General features: G+C 50.1%; 1 protein-coding gene across 1 annotated transcript; it reads right to left on the bottom strand.

Moving 5' to 3' along the window:
- Positions 1-452: 452 nt before the first annotated feature.
- LOC120942959 (serine protease 27-like) lies at positions 453-13,615 on the bottom strand. The gene is made up of 6 exons (XM_040355954.1): positions 13,582-13,615; positions 9,989-10,175; positions 7,561-7,732; positions 4,849-5,114; positions 2,009-2,178; positions 453-1,235 (listed from the first exon to the last, which is right to left on the bottom strand). The coding sequence occupies exons 2-6, from the start codon at positions 10,029-10,031 to the stop codon at positions 909-911; spliced, it is 978 nt and encodes a 325-aa protein (XP_040211888.1). The 5' UTR covers positions 10,032-10,175; positions 13,582-13,615; the 3' UTR covers positions 453-908.
- Between the last annotated feature and the right edge of the window lie 4,720 nt (positions 13,616-18,335).

The raw sequence follows: 18,335 nt of genomic DNA, 5'->3' as shown, positions 1-18,335 counted from the left end.
CCGAACGAACCGCGAATGCGCCGTCCGTCAAATCTCCCAGTGTGCATTGCTCTAAATGACGTCGCAAGGATGCCATTGGTTTCGACTTGAACGTAAATGACGTCCAGCCCCATTCATGGACGACTTACGCAAACGACGTAACTTTTTAAATTTGACGCGGGAACGACAGCCATACTTAAGATTGGCTGCCCCTCATAGCAGGGGCAACTATACGCCGGGGAAAGCCTAACGTAAACGTCGTAACTTTACTGAGTCGGCCGCGCGTACGTTCGGGAATTCGCGTATCGAGCTAATTTGCATACTCGACGGGGAAATCGACGGAAGCGCCACCTAGCGGGCAAAAAAAAAAAATTGCAGTTAAGATCCGACGGCGTAAGAGACTTACGCCTGTCGGATCTAAGGGCGATCAATGCGTAACTGATTCTAAGAATCAGTCGCATAGATACGACGGCGCTAGGCAGAGATACGACGGCGTATCTCTTTTGAGAATCTGGGCCAAATGTGTACAACTTTTATTATTTTCTATTGAATAAAACGGTTTACGTTTTTAATTGTTGCAACGTTTCTGTAGGCATTGATGGTGCCAACACATAATCCTTCTTTCCCCCGGTACTTTTTTGCATGGTTCTGAATAATATAAATAATAAAATAAATTGTCTCTCGGGGAGAAACACGAAACTCAATGTCACTCAAAAGAAGTAAAAAGAAAAATTCTTCAGCTTGCTCAATTAAGCAATAAAACCTGGAAGCCGATCGGTGTCTATGCCGAGTTCCACCAGATTTTGCACTCTCCGATTTTAGTAAATAACCCCCGTAGTGCCACATTTATTGCTTTGAAGTGAAGCCACTTCCACCTTTCAAAAGGGTTTTATGTACAAGAAGACATGGAACTAAACACGGGATGGGATTTACCATGAAAGGAACATCAGCCAGAAGAGGTTAACCATGAGCAGGACATACATGCGAGATGGAGCGCCGGATGACAGTGTCGCCATGTTGGCATAACCGTCAAAAGAAGTTTCATTTCCCGACTCTGAGATGGCCATGAACGAGTGTGAAACGATCTGCGCTCTGCCGAGAGACGGTACGTACGTCATGAGCCAGGGCAGGTAATACTGGATATTTGTGTAGACACCGGGTAGGTTTGGCTGGGCGCAGCCAATTCCCCAATTGATAATCCCAACTTGAACCCAAGTGCCATCCACTTTGTAAACCAGAGGGCCGCCGGAGTCGCCCTGCAATAAGAAAGAGGAATTTTTATTAAATATATTCAATACATTGTGGACTGTAGACGTATTCTTGAGATGCAACCAAATAGAAAACTGTATTGCCGGTAAAAAAATTAAATTCTCCCCCCCCCCCCCACACACACACACACACACACACACACACTTTTTAGTTACATAGTCAGGTTGAAAAAGACACAAGTCCAATCATAATGCCGCGTACGCACGATCATTTTTCAGCATGAAAAAACGACGATTTAAAATGATCATGCTCCAAAAGTCGGGGGTCGTCTTATACTCCGGGTACCTGTCTGTCAGACGGCGGCCATCCATTATTCAAAAGCCACGAAAGGGAAAAGGGAAAAGGGAAAAGGGAAAAGGGGAAAGGGAAAAGGGAAAAGGGACACCCCCCCCTTGACACAGCACACAGGAACAGAGCCAAGGCTGTCAATCACAGGCCGTGTGCTGGAGATCCCTCCTCTGCCACTTTTTTTCCTCTTGGTGTTAGGAGACACTCATGCTGGCAGCTGAGGAAAGAAGCAGCAAATAAAAATTGGTTTTATTTCTGGAGGTTCATGTCTGAGGTTTACAACCACTTTTTCCGATAGAACCTTTCCATTTTTTTTTTTGCCGGGTCCCTGCGTTTCTGTATGCAAATGCCAGCAGATCATGGCTGTTGGGAGGGTCATGGCTGGTGGGAGGGTCGGTGCTGTAGGTATGTACTGCTGTCTGTTAGCGGGTTACCATTTCAGCATCATACCATTTCCAGTATCTTTACATACCTTGCAAGCGTCTTTTTTGCCTTTCTTGTAGCCAGCACACATCATGTCGGCTTTGATCATAGGATCCTTGGGCTTGACTTTGAACAAGGACTGATACATAGCCTCGCAGTTATTGTTGCTGATCAAAGCCAACTGCACCTCCTGTAGGGTCCCAGGGGACGGAAGCTGAGCTGTGAAAAACAAAAGAACAGATATTACTATTAAAAGCACTACAGACCAAAAACACTATTTAATTCATTTTTTTATTTTCAAAGAAAACTCCCCTATCCATGTCCCCCCCCCCTTTAAAAAAACACCCCTTAGCATTTATGTCCGTGGCCATCTTGAGTAAGGGCAAATGACTCATGTACCATTTACTTCCTGGAGTCTCCTGTCTGCCCTTAGCTCAAGCACGCATGCAGGACAGTGTGCTTCGCTGAGAAAACACATCCTACTCTCATTCCCTCCTGGAAACACCTGAGTTGCCTAAAAAGAAACCATGGGCCAGATTCACGTAGAATTCCGGCGGCGTAACGTATCCCATTTACGTTACACCGCAAGTGCTTGATTCACAAAGCACTTGCCTGTAAACTTGCGGCGGCGTAACGTAAATCCGTCCGGCGCAAGCCCGCCTAATTCAAATGGGGCGTGTATCATTTAAATTAGGCGCGTTCCCGCGCCGAACGTACTGCGCATGCTCCGTTTTGTAATTTCCCGCCGTGCTTTGCACGAAATGACGTTGCACAGACGTTATTTTTTTGAACGGCGACGTGCGTTACGTCCTTTCCTATTCCCGTACGACTTAAAAAAAAAAAAAATCTAAATTCGACGCGGGAACGACGGCCATACTTTAACATGGCTAGTCTAAATTTAAGCCATTGAAATAGCATGCGTAACTTTACGAGGGGAAAAGCCGACGTAAGAGAATGCGACGACCGCGCGTAGCTTCGTGGATCGCCGTAAACGGCTAATTAGCATACCCGGCGCGGAAAACGACACAAACTCCACCCGGCGGGCGCCGAAGTATTGCATCCTACGCGTACGCCTGTCAGATCTTAGCCAAATGCCGTCGTATCTTTGTTTGAGAATTCAAAATAGAGATACGACGCGGCAAATTTGAAAGTACGCCGGCGTATCAGTAGATGCGTACTCTCACTGTGAATCTGGCCCCCAGTTGTTGACCCTCCTGAAGAAGGATGACATCATTTGCCTAGGCCGTAGACAGTAAAAATAAAAAATAAAAATAAAAAAAAGGGTTTAAAACAAGCAGGCATACTATCCTATTTAATAATGCTAGCAGCACAAAGGTTAAAAATAATCAATGCCGATTGGGGGAGTGAAGTACAACTTTTAATCTCTCCATAGCACACGATGGAGAGCTGCACCACCTACTGGCCATAAGCCTGAATTTTTTTGGGAAACATATGTAACAACAACATCTCAAACTCATGCAACAGATTACCTGCTAAATACAAGTACAAAATTACGACACGGCACGACGATTCAAGACAAGACGAGAGATACTATGAGATAAGATGAGATAAGATGAGAGAAGACGAGGTAACGTAAAATAAGATAAGATAAGACAACGAGACAAGAAGAGATACGATAATATGAGATAATATAACCCAAGACAAGACAGGTCAAGATAAGATGAGAGACATGACAAGACTAGATGAGATACGATAATATGTGATAAGATAAACCAAGATAAGACAACATAAGACGAGACAAGACAAGACGAGACACTATAAGGTGAGATAAGCCAAGACAAGGTAAAAGTAAGGTAAAATGAGATAAGATAAGATACGGCACGATGCGACGAGACGAGACATATCATAATATGAGATAAGATAATCCAAGACAAGAAAACATATGATAAAATGAGAAGAGATGAAATAAGACAAGCGAAGACAAGACAAGACAAGACAAGACAAGACAAGACAAGACAAGACAAGACAAGACAAGACAAGACAAGACAAGACAAGACAAGACAAGACAAGACAAGACAAGACAAGACAAGACAAGACAAGCCCAGATAAGCCAAGCCCAGATAAGCCAAGCCCAGATAAGCCAAGCCCAGATAAGCCAAGCCCAGATAAGCCAAGCCCAGATAAGCCAAGCCCAGATAAGCCAAGCCCAGATAAGCCAAGCCGAGATAAGCCAAGCCAAGCCGAGATAAGCCAAGCCAAGCCGAGATAAGCCAAGCCAAGATGAGACATGACGAGATACTATAAGGCGAGATAAGATAATGCGCGATGAGATGAGAAGAAAGATATGTGATAAGATAAACCAAGATAAGATAAGATGAGATAAGATAAGATAAGCAAAGAAAAGGCAAGACCAGGCAGACCCGGTAAGATGAGCCAAGACGAGACGAGACACTATAAGGTGAGATAAGCTAAGACAAGGTAAAGTAAGGTAAAACAAGATGAGATAAGATAAGCCACGATGAGATAAGAGATACGATAATATGAGATAAGATAATATATGATAAAAGAAGAAGAGATGAAATATGTTAAGTGAAGACAAGAAATAAGCCAAGCTGAGGATGAGACATGACGAGATACGATAAAGGATCACCTTTTGAGAAACGTAATGAAAACTATATATTTTTTTAAATTTTCATAATTGCTTCTTTTTAAGTTTTTGTTTATAACTGGGAACACTTTTCCTTCTACCTTTTAACATACGTGATCTGTTGAGAATTATTTGGGCAAGAATAGGTAGTATCTTGGTGCGAGGTGGAAATGGCGGGTGCCCCCAAGTCAACTTTTGCATTGGGGCCCACAAGCTTCAAGCTACACCTCTGTGTGGCAAACTCTACCCGACTTAAAACTTTGTTACTACTGTAAGTTTACCGTTTTGTAAAGTGTTCCCCCATCCAGTTGCCCAGCATAGTGCCCCTTCTGGAATTTCAAGCGTCGGCGATGGGAGGAAGACGGGAAGGATGTTTGGTGTAAATTCCACCGGTCTATCTAGTATCACCAGGGCGATGTCCCCACTATCTCCTGTGAAATTGGGGTGTATGACGACATTTTGGACAGCTCTGGCCACGACACTGCTGTCCTCCAGGTTGGTGAGCTGGTACGCCCCGAGGTAGACCGTGAAAACTGAGAAATCCATCCTGTGAAAGAGAAAAGTTCGTACATAACCGGGGTTAAAATAGATTGGATGTGACATTCCAAAGTTCTAAAACATTTATGGACAAGATGTAAAATTGTTTAACATTTTTAACTCATTCCTGCCCACCCTGGCGCCCTGTTACCTGGTCTATTAAGTCCGGGGAATGGGAAAGTCTACCTAATCATGTGACTACTGTGACTGGCTATCACAGTGGTCACATGACCACTGTCATGTGACAGTCCCGCCCCTGATCATTAGTACATACATGTCTTTGACAGCTCGGTGTCTGTGCTGGGAATGTGCACTGAGAACACTTTCAGTACAGAGACATGTGCCGCCCATGTGCAGCATGTGAGCGTTAAACCCCCCCCCCCCCCCCCCACGTTACCCCACCACACATATTGGTTACAGTTTAACCACAAAAAAATATATAAAAAAAAAAAATCACAGCAAGTGCTACTGCAAAAAAACAGCAGAGCAGAAGAGGTAGGACATAAAAAGTAAATATCTTTTGTTCAGTGACTGAATACATTGTAGCCAAAAAAAAAATCAAAAAGGCACAAGGAAGGATGACCACATTGGGCTGGATTCAGGTAGTTCCGCACATTTTTACGGCGGCGCAGCTTATCGTATTTACGCTACGCCGCAAGTCAACGAGGCAAGTGCTGTATTCACAAAGCACTTGCCTCCTAAGTTATGGCGGCGTAGCGTAAATGGGGCCGGCGTAAGCGCGCCTAATTCAAATGAGGGGGCGTGTTTTATGTTAATTATTGGTGACCCGACGTGATTGCCGTTTTTTTTTTTTACGAACGGCGCATGCGCCGTCCGTGTACATATCCCAGTGTGCATTGCTCCAAATTACGCCGCAAGGACGTATTGGTTTCGACGTGAACGTAAATTACATCCAGCCCTATTCACGGACGACTTACGCAAAATTTTCAAATTTCGACCCGGGAATGACGGCCATACTTATCATTGGCTACGCCACCTAGGGGGCAGATTTATCTTTACGCGGTGCATCTCTTACGGAAACGGCGTATCTTTACTACGACGGGCAAGCGTACGTTCGTGAATCGGCGTATCTAGTCATTTACATATTCTACGCCGAAATCAACGGAAGTGAATATTTACATTTAAAGATTAGTGATATATAAAACACAAACACCTCCAATACCAAACAGGGACAACAAACCAGTCACCGACAAATAACAAATAGTTATATACAGTAGATGGGGAATACAGGAATCAAACGTAGCCAGGCCCATACACAGGAGATCAGCAGATAGGGGCAAGGACAGAACAAGACAGGGAGAAGGTGGACAGAATCAGGCTGCAGGGCAGGGATGCAGGTAACAGGAGGGATGGGATCAGGATCAGATTCATAGGTACACCAGGTAACAGGATCAGGTTCACAGGTTAGCAGGTACAGATCAGGGCGCATGGAAGATATCAAGGCAGTGATCGTAATCAACAGCCGGGTATATAAACACACCTGTGATCAACCTCAGGTGACGCCTGATCACAGGGGGTGATGTTGGCTCCATACTGCCACGAGACGCTCGCTGGTGGACATCGGTACTGCGGCCCCAAGGTCTAACAGTGCCACCAACAGGTGAAACCTTTGACAATTCCAGACTATCAGAAGACACCTGCTGGTGGACACCAGTACTGCGACCCACAGAACCGACAGTGCCACCAACAGGTGCACCGATGAGGCGGCACTGATGGACACCAATAGGCGGCACTGATAAGTGGCATGGATGGGCACTGTTAGGTGGCACTGATGGGAGGCTGGGCATTACAAATTTAATTTGTTTCATAATGGTGCCAATCGCTGGCCATTTGTGGGCACATATTTGGCATGTATTTGCATATGTGGGTGGCCATTGGGAATGTATGCTTGGGGCTTACCTGGTGGTCCTGGCGGCTTCCCTGGTGGTCCAGTGTGGGCATCCATGGGGGGGGGTGCGCTGATAAACAATCAGCGCAGACCCCCCCCCCCCCGTCAGGAGAGCTGCCGATCAGCTCTCCTCTACTCTGTCAGAAAAGCCGATCAACGGCACTTCCAGTTTACATTGTGATCAGCTGTGATTGGACACGGCTGATCACGTCGGAGGCTCTTTACCGAGATCAGTGTAGTGGTGTGTCAGACTGACACGCCACACTACCGGTCGCCGCAAGGGCACGGTGGCTGTTTTCCTGCTGGACATCATATGACGTCCAGTCAGGATAACGCAACTACCGCCCGCCCCTTCATTTTGCTATAGGCCGGGCGGAAAGTGGTTAAACATTTGTACATCTTGCATTGCAAGTACATTTTCTATTTCTGTTCAATTTGGTCTTCTCTGTGCCCCAGGCAGATGCCCTAATGCTTCCTTCCCTTGTCCTCCTCCTTCCTTCATGGATATACAGCACCAGTTACAGCCACAGATGGTCTGTTTCCTTACTTTGTAAAGCAATGTGCAGCAGTCAGAACCACAGACTCGTTGAGGAGGGACCCGCCACATATCGATTTCCCATTTATTTGTAGGTCAACCTGCCATGGCCAAGCTCCTTTTACTGCGTCTGCCCCACCGACAATGCGATTTTCCACTACTGGTCTCCCGAAGGCCAAAAAATCTGAGGAGAATATGAGATGCTTGTTACATTTCCATACCCGTCCTATCATCATATAAACAACCAGACTAAAACCCAGATCTCTGCAAAGTGAGTGGAAGTCTCCTCTAAAGCCGGGGCTGGATTAACGTAGGGGTTATTGGTGCTGCAGCTCCAGACCCCTACCTTAATTTAGGCCCAGCCACCCAAAAAGAACAGACTCATGGAAAGCAATGGGTCAACAGGGAGAGATCTCCCCTGATGGGCCCTGCATTCCGCATGCACTGCCTCGGCAGGGTGGTGGGATTGATAATAGGTGCCGCATGAGCAGTCCTAACGGAAGCCTGGGGCACGCCCATGCAGGGCTCTTGCAGAAATCTGGGGCCTTCCGTAGTGTTAGGCCTGTGCGGCTGCACTCTCTCAGCTCAGGGTGCACGCCAATGCACGGCCTTACGGCAACCTGGCAAATCACATTCTTCTCACTGATCACCAATGTAAGGAACATTCTTCTCACTGATCACCAATGTAAGGAACATTCTTCCCACTGATCACCAATGTAAGGAACATTCTTCCCACTGATCACCAATGTAAGGGACATTCTTCTCACTGATCACCAATGTAAGGAACATTCTTCCCACTGATCACCAATGTAAGGAACATTCTTCCCACTGATCACCAATGTAAGGGACATTCTTCCCACTGATCACCAATGTAAGGAACATTCTTCTCACTGATCACCAATGTAAGGAACATTCTTCCCACTGATCACCAATGTAAGGAACATTCTTCCCACTGATCACCAATGTAAGGAACATTCTTCCCACTGATCACCAATGTAAGGAACATTCTTCCCACTGATCACCAATGTAAGGAACATTCTTCCCACTGATCACCAATGTAAGGGACATTCTTCTCACTGATCACCAATGTAAGGAGCATTCTTCTCACTGATCACCAATGTAAGGGACATTCTTCTCACTGATCACCAATGTAAGGAACATTCTTCCCACTGATCACCAATGTAAGGAACATTCTTCCCACTGATCACCAATGTAAGGAGCATTCTTCTCACTGATCACCAATGTAAGGAACATTCTTCCCACTGATCACCAATGTAAGGAACATTCTTCCCACTGATCACCAATGTAAGGAACATTCTTCTCACTGATCACCAATGTAAGGAACATTCTTCCCACTGATCACCAATGTAAGGAACATTCTTCCCACTGATCACCAATGTAAGGAACATTCTTCCCACTGATCACCAATGTAAGGAACATTCTTCCCACTGATCACCGAAGTAAGGAACATTCTTCCCACTGATCACCAATGTAATCACCAATGTAAGGGACATTCTTCCCACTGATCACCAATGTAAGGGACATTCTTCCCACTGACACCAATGTAAGAGACATTCTTCTCACTGATCACCAATGTAAGGAACATTCTTCTCACTGATCACCAATGTAAGGAACATTCTTCTCACTGATCACCAATGTAAGGGACATTCTTCTCACTGATCACCAATGTAAGGGACATTCTTCTCACTGTTCACCAATGTAAGGGACATTCTTCTCACTGATCACCAATGTAAGGAACATTCTTCTCACTGATCACCAATGTAAGGAACATTCTTCTCACTGATCACCAATGTAAGGAACATTCTTCTCACTGATCACCAATGTAAGGAACATTCTTCTCACTGATCACCAATGTAAGGAACATTCTTCTCACTGATCACCAATGTAAGGGACATTCTTCTCACTGATCACCAATGTAAGGGACATTCTTATCATTGACAAATCACACCATAAGCTGTAAATACAGTATAGTAATTACTAGCAGTTCCTCAAGCCTTTCAATATGGGGGGAGAGAAGCCTTGAAATAACTTTCGGTTTAAGAAAACCCCTGCTGACAATCACCATATCTACGGCTAATCGTACAGAAGAAGAAGATTAGTAGGAAGCAAGACACTCCTCTTTGTGGTCAGTAGGGAGAATGCCCCCAACATATAGATAAAAGCTCATTGGTGCCACTGATCATGTGTCTAGGAGGCAGATATTGCTCATTAAACCCCTAGAGGAACCCCGGATTAGAAAAGTTGCTGTAGACATTATAAAGTGATGTCAATACACTGTAGATCGATATATAAAGCAGTAAAAAAAAGCATATAAAAGTATATAAAAGCAGTTAAAAGCAAATCCTATGAGAAGATGGAGTTCCTGGACTATGGCGGTTGTGTTGAGGACAACCACCACAGCTGGCTGAAAGTCACTTACCTCCCGGCAAGGGCAGCAGAAGAAGGGACAGAAGTCTCCACATGATAGTTCAATGTAAAGCCAACAGCTCTTTGCTGTGGAAGGCGTCCTGTGATGGCTCTTTTATGGAGGACCACAAAGCCGAATTTCTGGTTCCTCGTCAAAAAAAAACAAATCTTGTTCCAAAATTCCCAAAGGCGATGAGACACTGTAATTACCAGAAACATACATGGTAATAATGTATATAAACATAGAAAAGTGATGAATGGAAAAGAACCAAATCAGTAAATTAAGGTTTCCTTATTTTTTTTATCCTTAATGTCTTAATTTAGATTTACAGTAGGTTTGTCCCAAGCATTTCCAACAGCTATGGGAACTGTGAGAAGGCTTCCAATTTTCAATATAGCTCATATACTGTATATACACACTGTATATCATTTGTTTTTCAGGGGTTGGGATGGCCCCTTAGTTCCAGTGAAGGGGACTCTTAAAGCGGTTGTAAACCCGCATATACATTTTTTTTTTAACCCTGCAAGGCAAAAGCTATAATGAGCTAGTATGCACCGCATATTAGCTCATTATGAAATACTTACCTCGGAACGAGGTAGGGAACTTACCTGGTCCACGCCGAGCCGAGCGTGTCTTCTGGGTATCGCCGCTCCAGCGCTGTGATTGGCTGGAGCGGCGATGACGTCACTCTCGCGCATGCGCGTGGGAGATTTCAATCCGGCATGGGTCGGCGGGGCCGGCCCTTCAGCCGAGGATCCCCCCTGCGCATGCGCCGCTGCAATTAGCGGCGCATTGCGAGGGGAATATCTCCTAAACCGTACAGGTTTAGGAGATATTCTTTATACCTACAGGTAAGCCTTATTATAGGCCCTTATTATAGGCTTACCTGTAGGCAAAAGTCAAAATAGTGGCTTTACAACCACTTTAAGGCGTCGGCATACCAAGACATTTTGGACAATTTCATGCTTCCAACTTTGTGGGAACAGTTTGGGGGACGGCCCCTTCCTGTTCCAACATGACTGAGCACCAGGGCACAAAGCAAGGTCCATAAAGACTTGGATTAGTGAGTTTGGGGTGCAGGAACTTGGCTGGCCTGCACAGAGCCCTGACCTCAACTCGATAGAACACATATGGGATGAATTAGAGTGGAGACTGCGAGCCTGGCCTTCTCGTCCAACATTAGTGTCTGACCTCGCAAATGCTCTTCTGGAAGAATGGTCAAACATTCCCATAGACTCCTAAACCTTGTGGACGGCCTTCCCAGAAGAGTTGAAGCTGTTATAGAGGCAAAGGGCGGAGATAGATAGATAGATAGATAGATAGATAGATAGATAGATAGATAGATAGATAGATAGATAGATAGATAGATAGATAGATATGGGGAAAGGGGCAAATACGTTTTTACAGCACACACATCACTGCTATTCCTTTATATTGGTTTTTAGAAATTGAATAAAAGGTTTAGTGTTGGAAAACACTTTTTGATAGACTCTGTGCAAGTCTGATGGCCACAATTATGTTCCAGATGTGTTTCTGCATGAGTGTTTTTGATGCATTCTCGATGCGTTTTGCCACTTTCCAGACGCGTTCCATACAGAAACAATGCTACTTTGCTGACTGCACTGGAATGCGCTGTACTGGTGTGAACTAAGGAATTGGAATCCAAGTTAGATGCCGTCCATGCGTTCTAGATGCAGAATAAAAAAAAACGCACTAGACTGCATCTGGTGTGAACAAGTCCACTTTCTCATCCATAGGATCTCTGAAGACAACCGAGTTATAAAAAGGCAAAGACACTTTGCTGTTCCAGACACTAGAGGGCAGCATCCACCCCTGGAAGTGCAGCGCATAAACATGCATCGCAAAAAAGTGGCCTGGTCCTTTAGCTGCATAATGGTCCGGGGCTTAAGTGGTTAAGAACCATGTCCCACGTCGCCCTCTCCTACCTTTGCCATTAACAGGTGTGGGAAGCTCATATCTGCACAAAAATATATCGAGAAAAGCATCTCACCAAAAAAGCATGGAACCCTGTCTCTTTAAGACCCATCTGCCACTCACTTTAAAAAGGGGTTATAAAGGACATTCTTTTCCCCTAAATATCTTCCTTTACCTTAGTGCCGTCCTCCTTCACTTACCTCATCCTTCCATTTTACTTTTAAATGTCCTTATTTCTTCTGAGAAATCCTCACTTCCTGTTCTTCTGTCTGTAACTCCACACAGTAATGCGAGGCTTTCTCCCTGGTGTGGAGAAAGCTTCTGGAGGGGGCGAGCAGGAGAGTCAGGACACCCACTAACACACAGCTCCGTTCTCTATCTGCAAAGTGGAGAGTGTCCTGACAGCCTCTTGAGGGGGGGGGGGGGGAGGGGGCGAGCAGGAGTGTCAGGACACTCTCCACTTTGCAGATAGAGAACGGAGCTGTGTGTTAGTGGGCGTCCTGACTCTCCTGCTCGCCCCCTCAAGAAGCTTTCTCCACCCCAGGGAGAAAGCCTTCCATTACTGTGTGGAGTTACAGACAGAAGAACAGGAAGTGAGGATTTCTCAGAAGAAATAAGGACAATTAAAAGCAAAATGGAAGGATGAGGTAAGTGAAGGAGGACTGCACTAAGGTAAAGGAAGATATTTAGGGAAAAAAAAAATCCTTTACAACCCCTTTAAAAGCATCAGCAGGTGAGTTTAATCAGCACTTGCAAAGGCAGACACAGTCAGAGTCTGAGACAAAGAAACAGTCAGACTGTCAAACCCACAGATTTACACAGCATAGCAGGGGAGCCAGGACAGACAGGAGACTCTGTCAGAATCTGAGGAAAGCCCTTTACCTGGCAGGACTGCAGAGAGGGGGGGGGGGGGAGAAGCCCTCCCAACTGCAGACCTCCAATATCATTTACCCCATTGCATGGTGTCTGGAGGTTCCCATCCTGTGCTGCCCATGTCCCTGCCCCCTGTGACACCCTTCATCGCCTCCAGGAATTATGGGGCCCCTTACACAGCTTCAGGCATGGGCCCCCTGGAGCAGAGAAATTGAGAAGCTGGGGGGGCTGCCGCAAACTGAGAACGGGGGGGGCCCCTTTACAAAAAAAAAAAAAAAAGGGAGAGGCAATGACGACATTGCAGAGCTCATAGAACACCTGTACAATATATCAATGCTGTTTAGGCATCATTTTGCCCGCGGCCTTGGCACAAGGCACCCAGTTTTTAGAAAGGCTAACTTTCATCCTTCTGGGTCTTCCAACTCCATGAGAGGCAAAACCAGGGTTGCCAACCTCCCGCAGCGTTTTTTTACTGACAACACATGGAAAATTTACTGACGGAGCACATTTTTTTACTGGCAACCTGAGAAATTACAGAACTCCTATTGGAAACTAAACACAGTGAATATTTGAACAGTATAAACATGATATGGAAACACTGACAACACCTATAACAAAGTCATTTGCTTGATTTACACCTAAAAAAAGAAAAGCATGAAATTATCAGCCCCTAATATTTACTGGCAGTTGTAAAAAAAAATCACTGATTTTTACAAACTGACAGTAAATTTACTGGCAGTTGGCTAAACATGGAGGGGCAGGTTCAGTAGGGGGGATGCAGCACACAAATGACTTACCAACAGGTGGCCTGGAGCAGACCAAAAAAAAGAAGAACATCCTAAGTGGGGGAGGGGCTGTCTTTATAGTCAGCTAGGTGGTCATGTGAGGAGGTGTTAACCTGTTGTGTACTGACGTCAGGTAGGCCAGGAAAAGACGTTTCTTGTAATTGGTGACTAAGGATGAGCTCCGGCGTGTTCGCATAGAACACGTGCAGAGCCCGCCAGGAAGTGTGCACGGCGCTGTGCTAATCACAGCCAGGGAGACATTTCCCGATCTCTGCAGCCGAGCATCGGGAAATGTCTGCCTGGCTGTGATTAGCGCAGCGCGGGTGCCGACTTCCTGGCGGGCCCTGCACGTGTTCAATGCGAACACGCCGGAGCTCATCCTTATTGGTGACCAGTAAGGATGAGCTCCGGCGTGTTCTCATAGAACACGTGCAGAGCCCGCCAGGAAGTGAGCGCGGCGCTGTGCTAATCACAGCCAGGGAGACATTGTCCCGATGCTCGGCTGCAGGGATCGTGAAATGTCTCCCTGGCTGTTATTAGCGCAGCGCCGTGCACACTTCCTGGCGGGCTCTGCACATGTTCTATGCGAACACGCCAGAGCTCATCCTTAGTGACCAGTAGGGATGAGCCCGATGTTCGAGTCGAACATAAGTTTGACTCGAACATCGGGTGTTCATCTTTTTCGCCGAGTAGCGAACAATTAGCGGTGTTCGCGGCAAGTTCGAAAGCCGCAGAACACCCTGTTAAAGTCTATGGGAGAAATCAAAAATGCTCATTTTAAAGGTTAATATGCAAGTTATTGTCATAAAAAGTGTTTGGGGACCCGGGTCCTGCCCCAGGGGAGTGTTTGGGGACCCGGGTCCTGCCCCAGGGGAGTGTTTGGGGACCCGGGTCCTGCCCCAGGGGAGTGTTTGGGGACCCGCATCCTGCCCCAGGGGAGTGTTTGGGGACCCGCATCCTGCCCCAAGAGAGTGTTTGGGGACCCGGGTCCTGCCCCAGGGGAGTGTTTGGGGACCCGGGTCCTGCCCAGGGGAGTGTTTGGGGACCCGGATCCTGCCCCAGGGGAGTGTTTGGGACCTGGATCTTGCCCCAGGGGAGTGTTTGGGGACCTGGATCTTGCCCCAGGGGAGTGTTTGGGGACCCGGGTCCTGCCGTAGGGGAGTGTTTGGGGACCCGGGTCCTGCCCCAGGGGAGTGTTTGGGGACCTGGGTCCTGCACCAGGGAAGTGTTTGGGGACCCGCATCCTGCCCCAGGGGAGTGTTTGGGGACCCGGGTCCTGCCCCAGGGGAGTGTTTGGGGACCCAGATCCTGTCCCAGGGGAGTGTTTAGGGAACCCAGATCCTGCCCCAGGGGAGTGTTTGGGGACCCGGGTCCTGCCCAGGGGAGTGTTTGGGGACCTGGGTCCTGCACCAGGGGAGTGTTTGGGGACCCGGGTCCTGCCCAGGGGAGTGTTTGGGGACCCGGGTCCTGCCCCAGGGGAGTGTTTGGGGACCCGGGTCCTGCCCCAGGGGAGTGTTTGGGGACCCGGGTCCTGCCCCAGGGGAGTGTTTGGGGACCCGCATCCTGCCCCAGGGGAGTGTTTGGGGACCCGCATCCTGCCCCAAGAGAGTGTTTGGGGACCCGGGTCCTGCCCCAGGGGAGTGTTTGGGGACCCGGGTCCTGCCCAGGGGAGTGTTTGGGGACCCGGATCCTGCCCCAGGGGAGTGTTTGGGACCTGGATCTTGCCCCAGGGGAGTGTTTGGGGACCTGGATCTTGCCCCAGGGGAGTGTTTGGGGACCCGGGTCCTGCCGTAGGGGAGTGTTTGGGGACCCGGGTCCTGCCCCAGGGGAGTGTTTGGGGACCTGGGTCCTGCACCAGGGAAGTGTTTGGGGACCCGCATCCTGCCCCAGGGGAGTGTTTGGGGACCCGGGTCCTGCCCCAGGGGAGTGTTTGGGGACCCAGATCCTGTCCCAGGGGAGTGTTTAGGGAACCCAGATCCTGCCCCAGGGGAGTGTTTGGGGACCCGGGTCCTGCCCAGGGGAGTGTTTGGGGACCTGGGTCCTGCACCAGGGGAGTGTTTGGGGACCCGGGTCCTGCCCAGGGGAGTGTTTGGGGACCTGGGTCCTGCACCAGGGGAGTGTTTGGGGACCTGGGTCCTGCACCAGGGGAGTGTTTGGGGACCCGGATCCTGCCCCAGGGGAGTGTTTGGGGACCCGGATCCTGCCCCAGGGGAGTGTTTGGGGACCCGGGTCCTGCCCAGGGGAGTGTTTGGGGACCCGGGTCCTGCCCCAGGGGAGTGTTTGGGGACCCGGGTCCTTCCGTAGGGGAGTGTTTGGGGACCCGGTTCCTGCCCCAGGGGAGTGTTTGGGGACCTGGATCTTGCCCCAGGGGAGTGTTTGGGGACCTGGATCTTGCCCCAGGGGAGTGTTTGGGGACCCGGGTCCTGCCGTAGGGGAGTGTTTGGGGACCCGGGTCCTGCCCCAGGGGAGTGTTTGGGGACCTGGGTCCTGCCCCAGGGGAGTGTTTGGGGACCCGGGTCCTGCCCCAGGGGAGTGTTTGGGGACCCAGATCCTGTCCCAGGGGAGTGTTTAGGGAACCCAGATCCTGCCCCAGGGGAGTGTTTGGGGACCCGGGTCCTGCCCCAGGGGAGTGTTTGGGGACCCGGATCCTGCCCCAGGGGAGTGTTTGGGGACCCGGGTCCTGCCCCAGGGGAGTGTTTGGGGACCCGGGTCCTGCCCCAGGGGAGTGTTTGGGGACCCGGGTCCTGCCCCAAGAGAGTGTTTGGGGACCTGGATCCTGCCCCAGGGGAGTGTTTGGGGACCCGCATCCTGCCCCAGGGGAGTGTTTGGGACCTGGATCTTGCCCCAGGGGAGTGTTTGGGGACCTGGATCTTGCCCCAGGGGAGTGTTTGGGGACCCGGGTCCTGCCGTAGGGGAGTGTTTGGGGACCCGGGTCCTGCCCCAGGGGAGTGTTTGGGGACCCGGATCCTGCCCCAGGGGAGTGTTTGGGGACCCGGGTCCTGCCCCAGGGGAGTGTTTGGGGACCCGGGTCCTGCCCCAGGGGAGTGTTTGGGGACCCGGGTCCTGCCCCAAGAGAGTGTTTGGGGACCTGGATCCTGCCCCAGGGGAGTGTTTGGGGACCCGCATCCTGCCCCAGGGGAGTGTTTGGGGACCCGTATCCTGCCCCAGGGGAGTGTTTGGGGACCCGGATCCTGTCCCAGGGGAGTGTTTGGGGACCCGGATCCTGTCCCAGGGGAGTGTTTGGGGACCCGTATCCTGCCCCAAGAGAGTGTTTGGGGACCAGGGTCCTGCCCCAGGGGAGTGTTTGGGGACCCGGGTCCTGCCCCAGGGGAGTGTTTGGGGACCCGGATCCTGCCCCAGGGGAGTGTTTGGGGACCCGGATCCTGCCCCAGGGGAGTGTTTGGGGACCCGGGTCCTGCCCAGGGGAGTGTTTGGGGACCCGGGTCCTGCCCCAGGGGAGTGTTTGGGGACCCGGATCTTGCCCCAGGGGAGTGTTTGGGGACCTGGATCCTGCCCCAGGGGAGTGTTTTGGGACCCGGGTCCTGCCCCAGGGGAGTGTTTGGGGACCCGGGTCCTGCCCCAGGGGAGTGTTTGGGGACCTGGATCTTGCCCCAGGGGAGTGTTTGGGGACCTGGATCCTGCCCCAGGGGAGTGTTTGGGGACCAGGGTCCTGCCCCAGGGGAGTGTTTGGGGACCCGGGTCCTGCCCCAGGGAGTGTTTGGGGACCCGGGTCCTGCCCCAGGGAAGTGTTTGGTGACCCGGGTCCTGCCCCAGGGGAGTGTTTGGGGACCCGGATCCTGCCCCAGGGGAGTGTTTGGGGACCCGGGTCCTGCCCCAGGGGAGTGTTTGGGTACCCGGGTCCTGCCCCAGGGGAGTGTTTGGGGACCCGGGTCCTGCCCCAGGGGAGTTTGGGGACCCGGATCCTGCCCCAGGGGAGTGTTTGGGGACCCGGATCCTGCCCCAGGGGAGTGTTTGGGGACCCGGGTCCTGCCCCAGGGGAGTGTTTGGGGACCCGGGTCCTGCCCCAGGGGAGTGTTTGGGGACCCGGGTCGTGCCCCAGGGGAGTGTTTGGGGACTTGGATCCTGCCCCAGGGGAGTGTTTGGGGACCTGGATCTTGCCCCAGGGGAGTGTTTGGGGACCTGGATCCTGCCCCAGGGGAGTTTGGGGACCCGGATCCTGCCCCAGGGGAGTGTTTGGGGACCCGGGTCCTGCCCCAGGGGAGTGTTTGGGGACCCCGATCCTGCCCTAGGGGAGTGTTTGGGGACCCGGGTCCTGCCCCAGGGGAGTGCCCCAGAACATTTGAGCAGCGACGGGGACCCAGTGATCGACTGAGGATCCCAAGCGGTATAGCTGTTCGGTGGGGTGTCCGTCTGAGGAGCGCCAATAAGATAGGGTGACCAGACATCCGCGAATTCAGGGGACAGTCCCCTGATTGAGGACACTGTCCCCGGACCAAGTCTGTCCCCGGTTTCGTCCCCAGATTGGATTTAATAGGGGGCAGGGGCAATTTCAAAGGCAGTCAGTGCAGAATTAAAATAAAAAACATAGAATTTCACAACGCTCTGGAACGCTCTTCCCACAAACATCCGCATGGAGGAAAACCATCGGGCCTTCAGGAAAAACGACACCGGATGGAAATAAGCGCCTTGAGGCGATTTAGTTCGCATTTGCATCGCTAAACAAGTTAATCACTCCTCTAGTCAGTCCCCTCCCCCACAGTTAGAACACACATTAGGGAACAAAGGTAACCCCTTGATCGCCACCT

Source organism: Rana temporaria, chromosome 6 (genome assembly GCF_905171775.1).
Source record: "Rana temporaria chromosome 6, aRanTem1.1, whole genome shotgun sequence".
Lineage (NCBI taxonomy): Eukaryota > Metazoa > Chordata > Amphibia > Anura > Ranidae > Rana > Rana temporaria.
The sequence above is the reverse complement of the archived record's forward strand: the minus strand, read 5'-3'. Positions and strand labels throughout refer to the sequence as shown.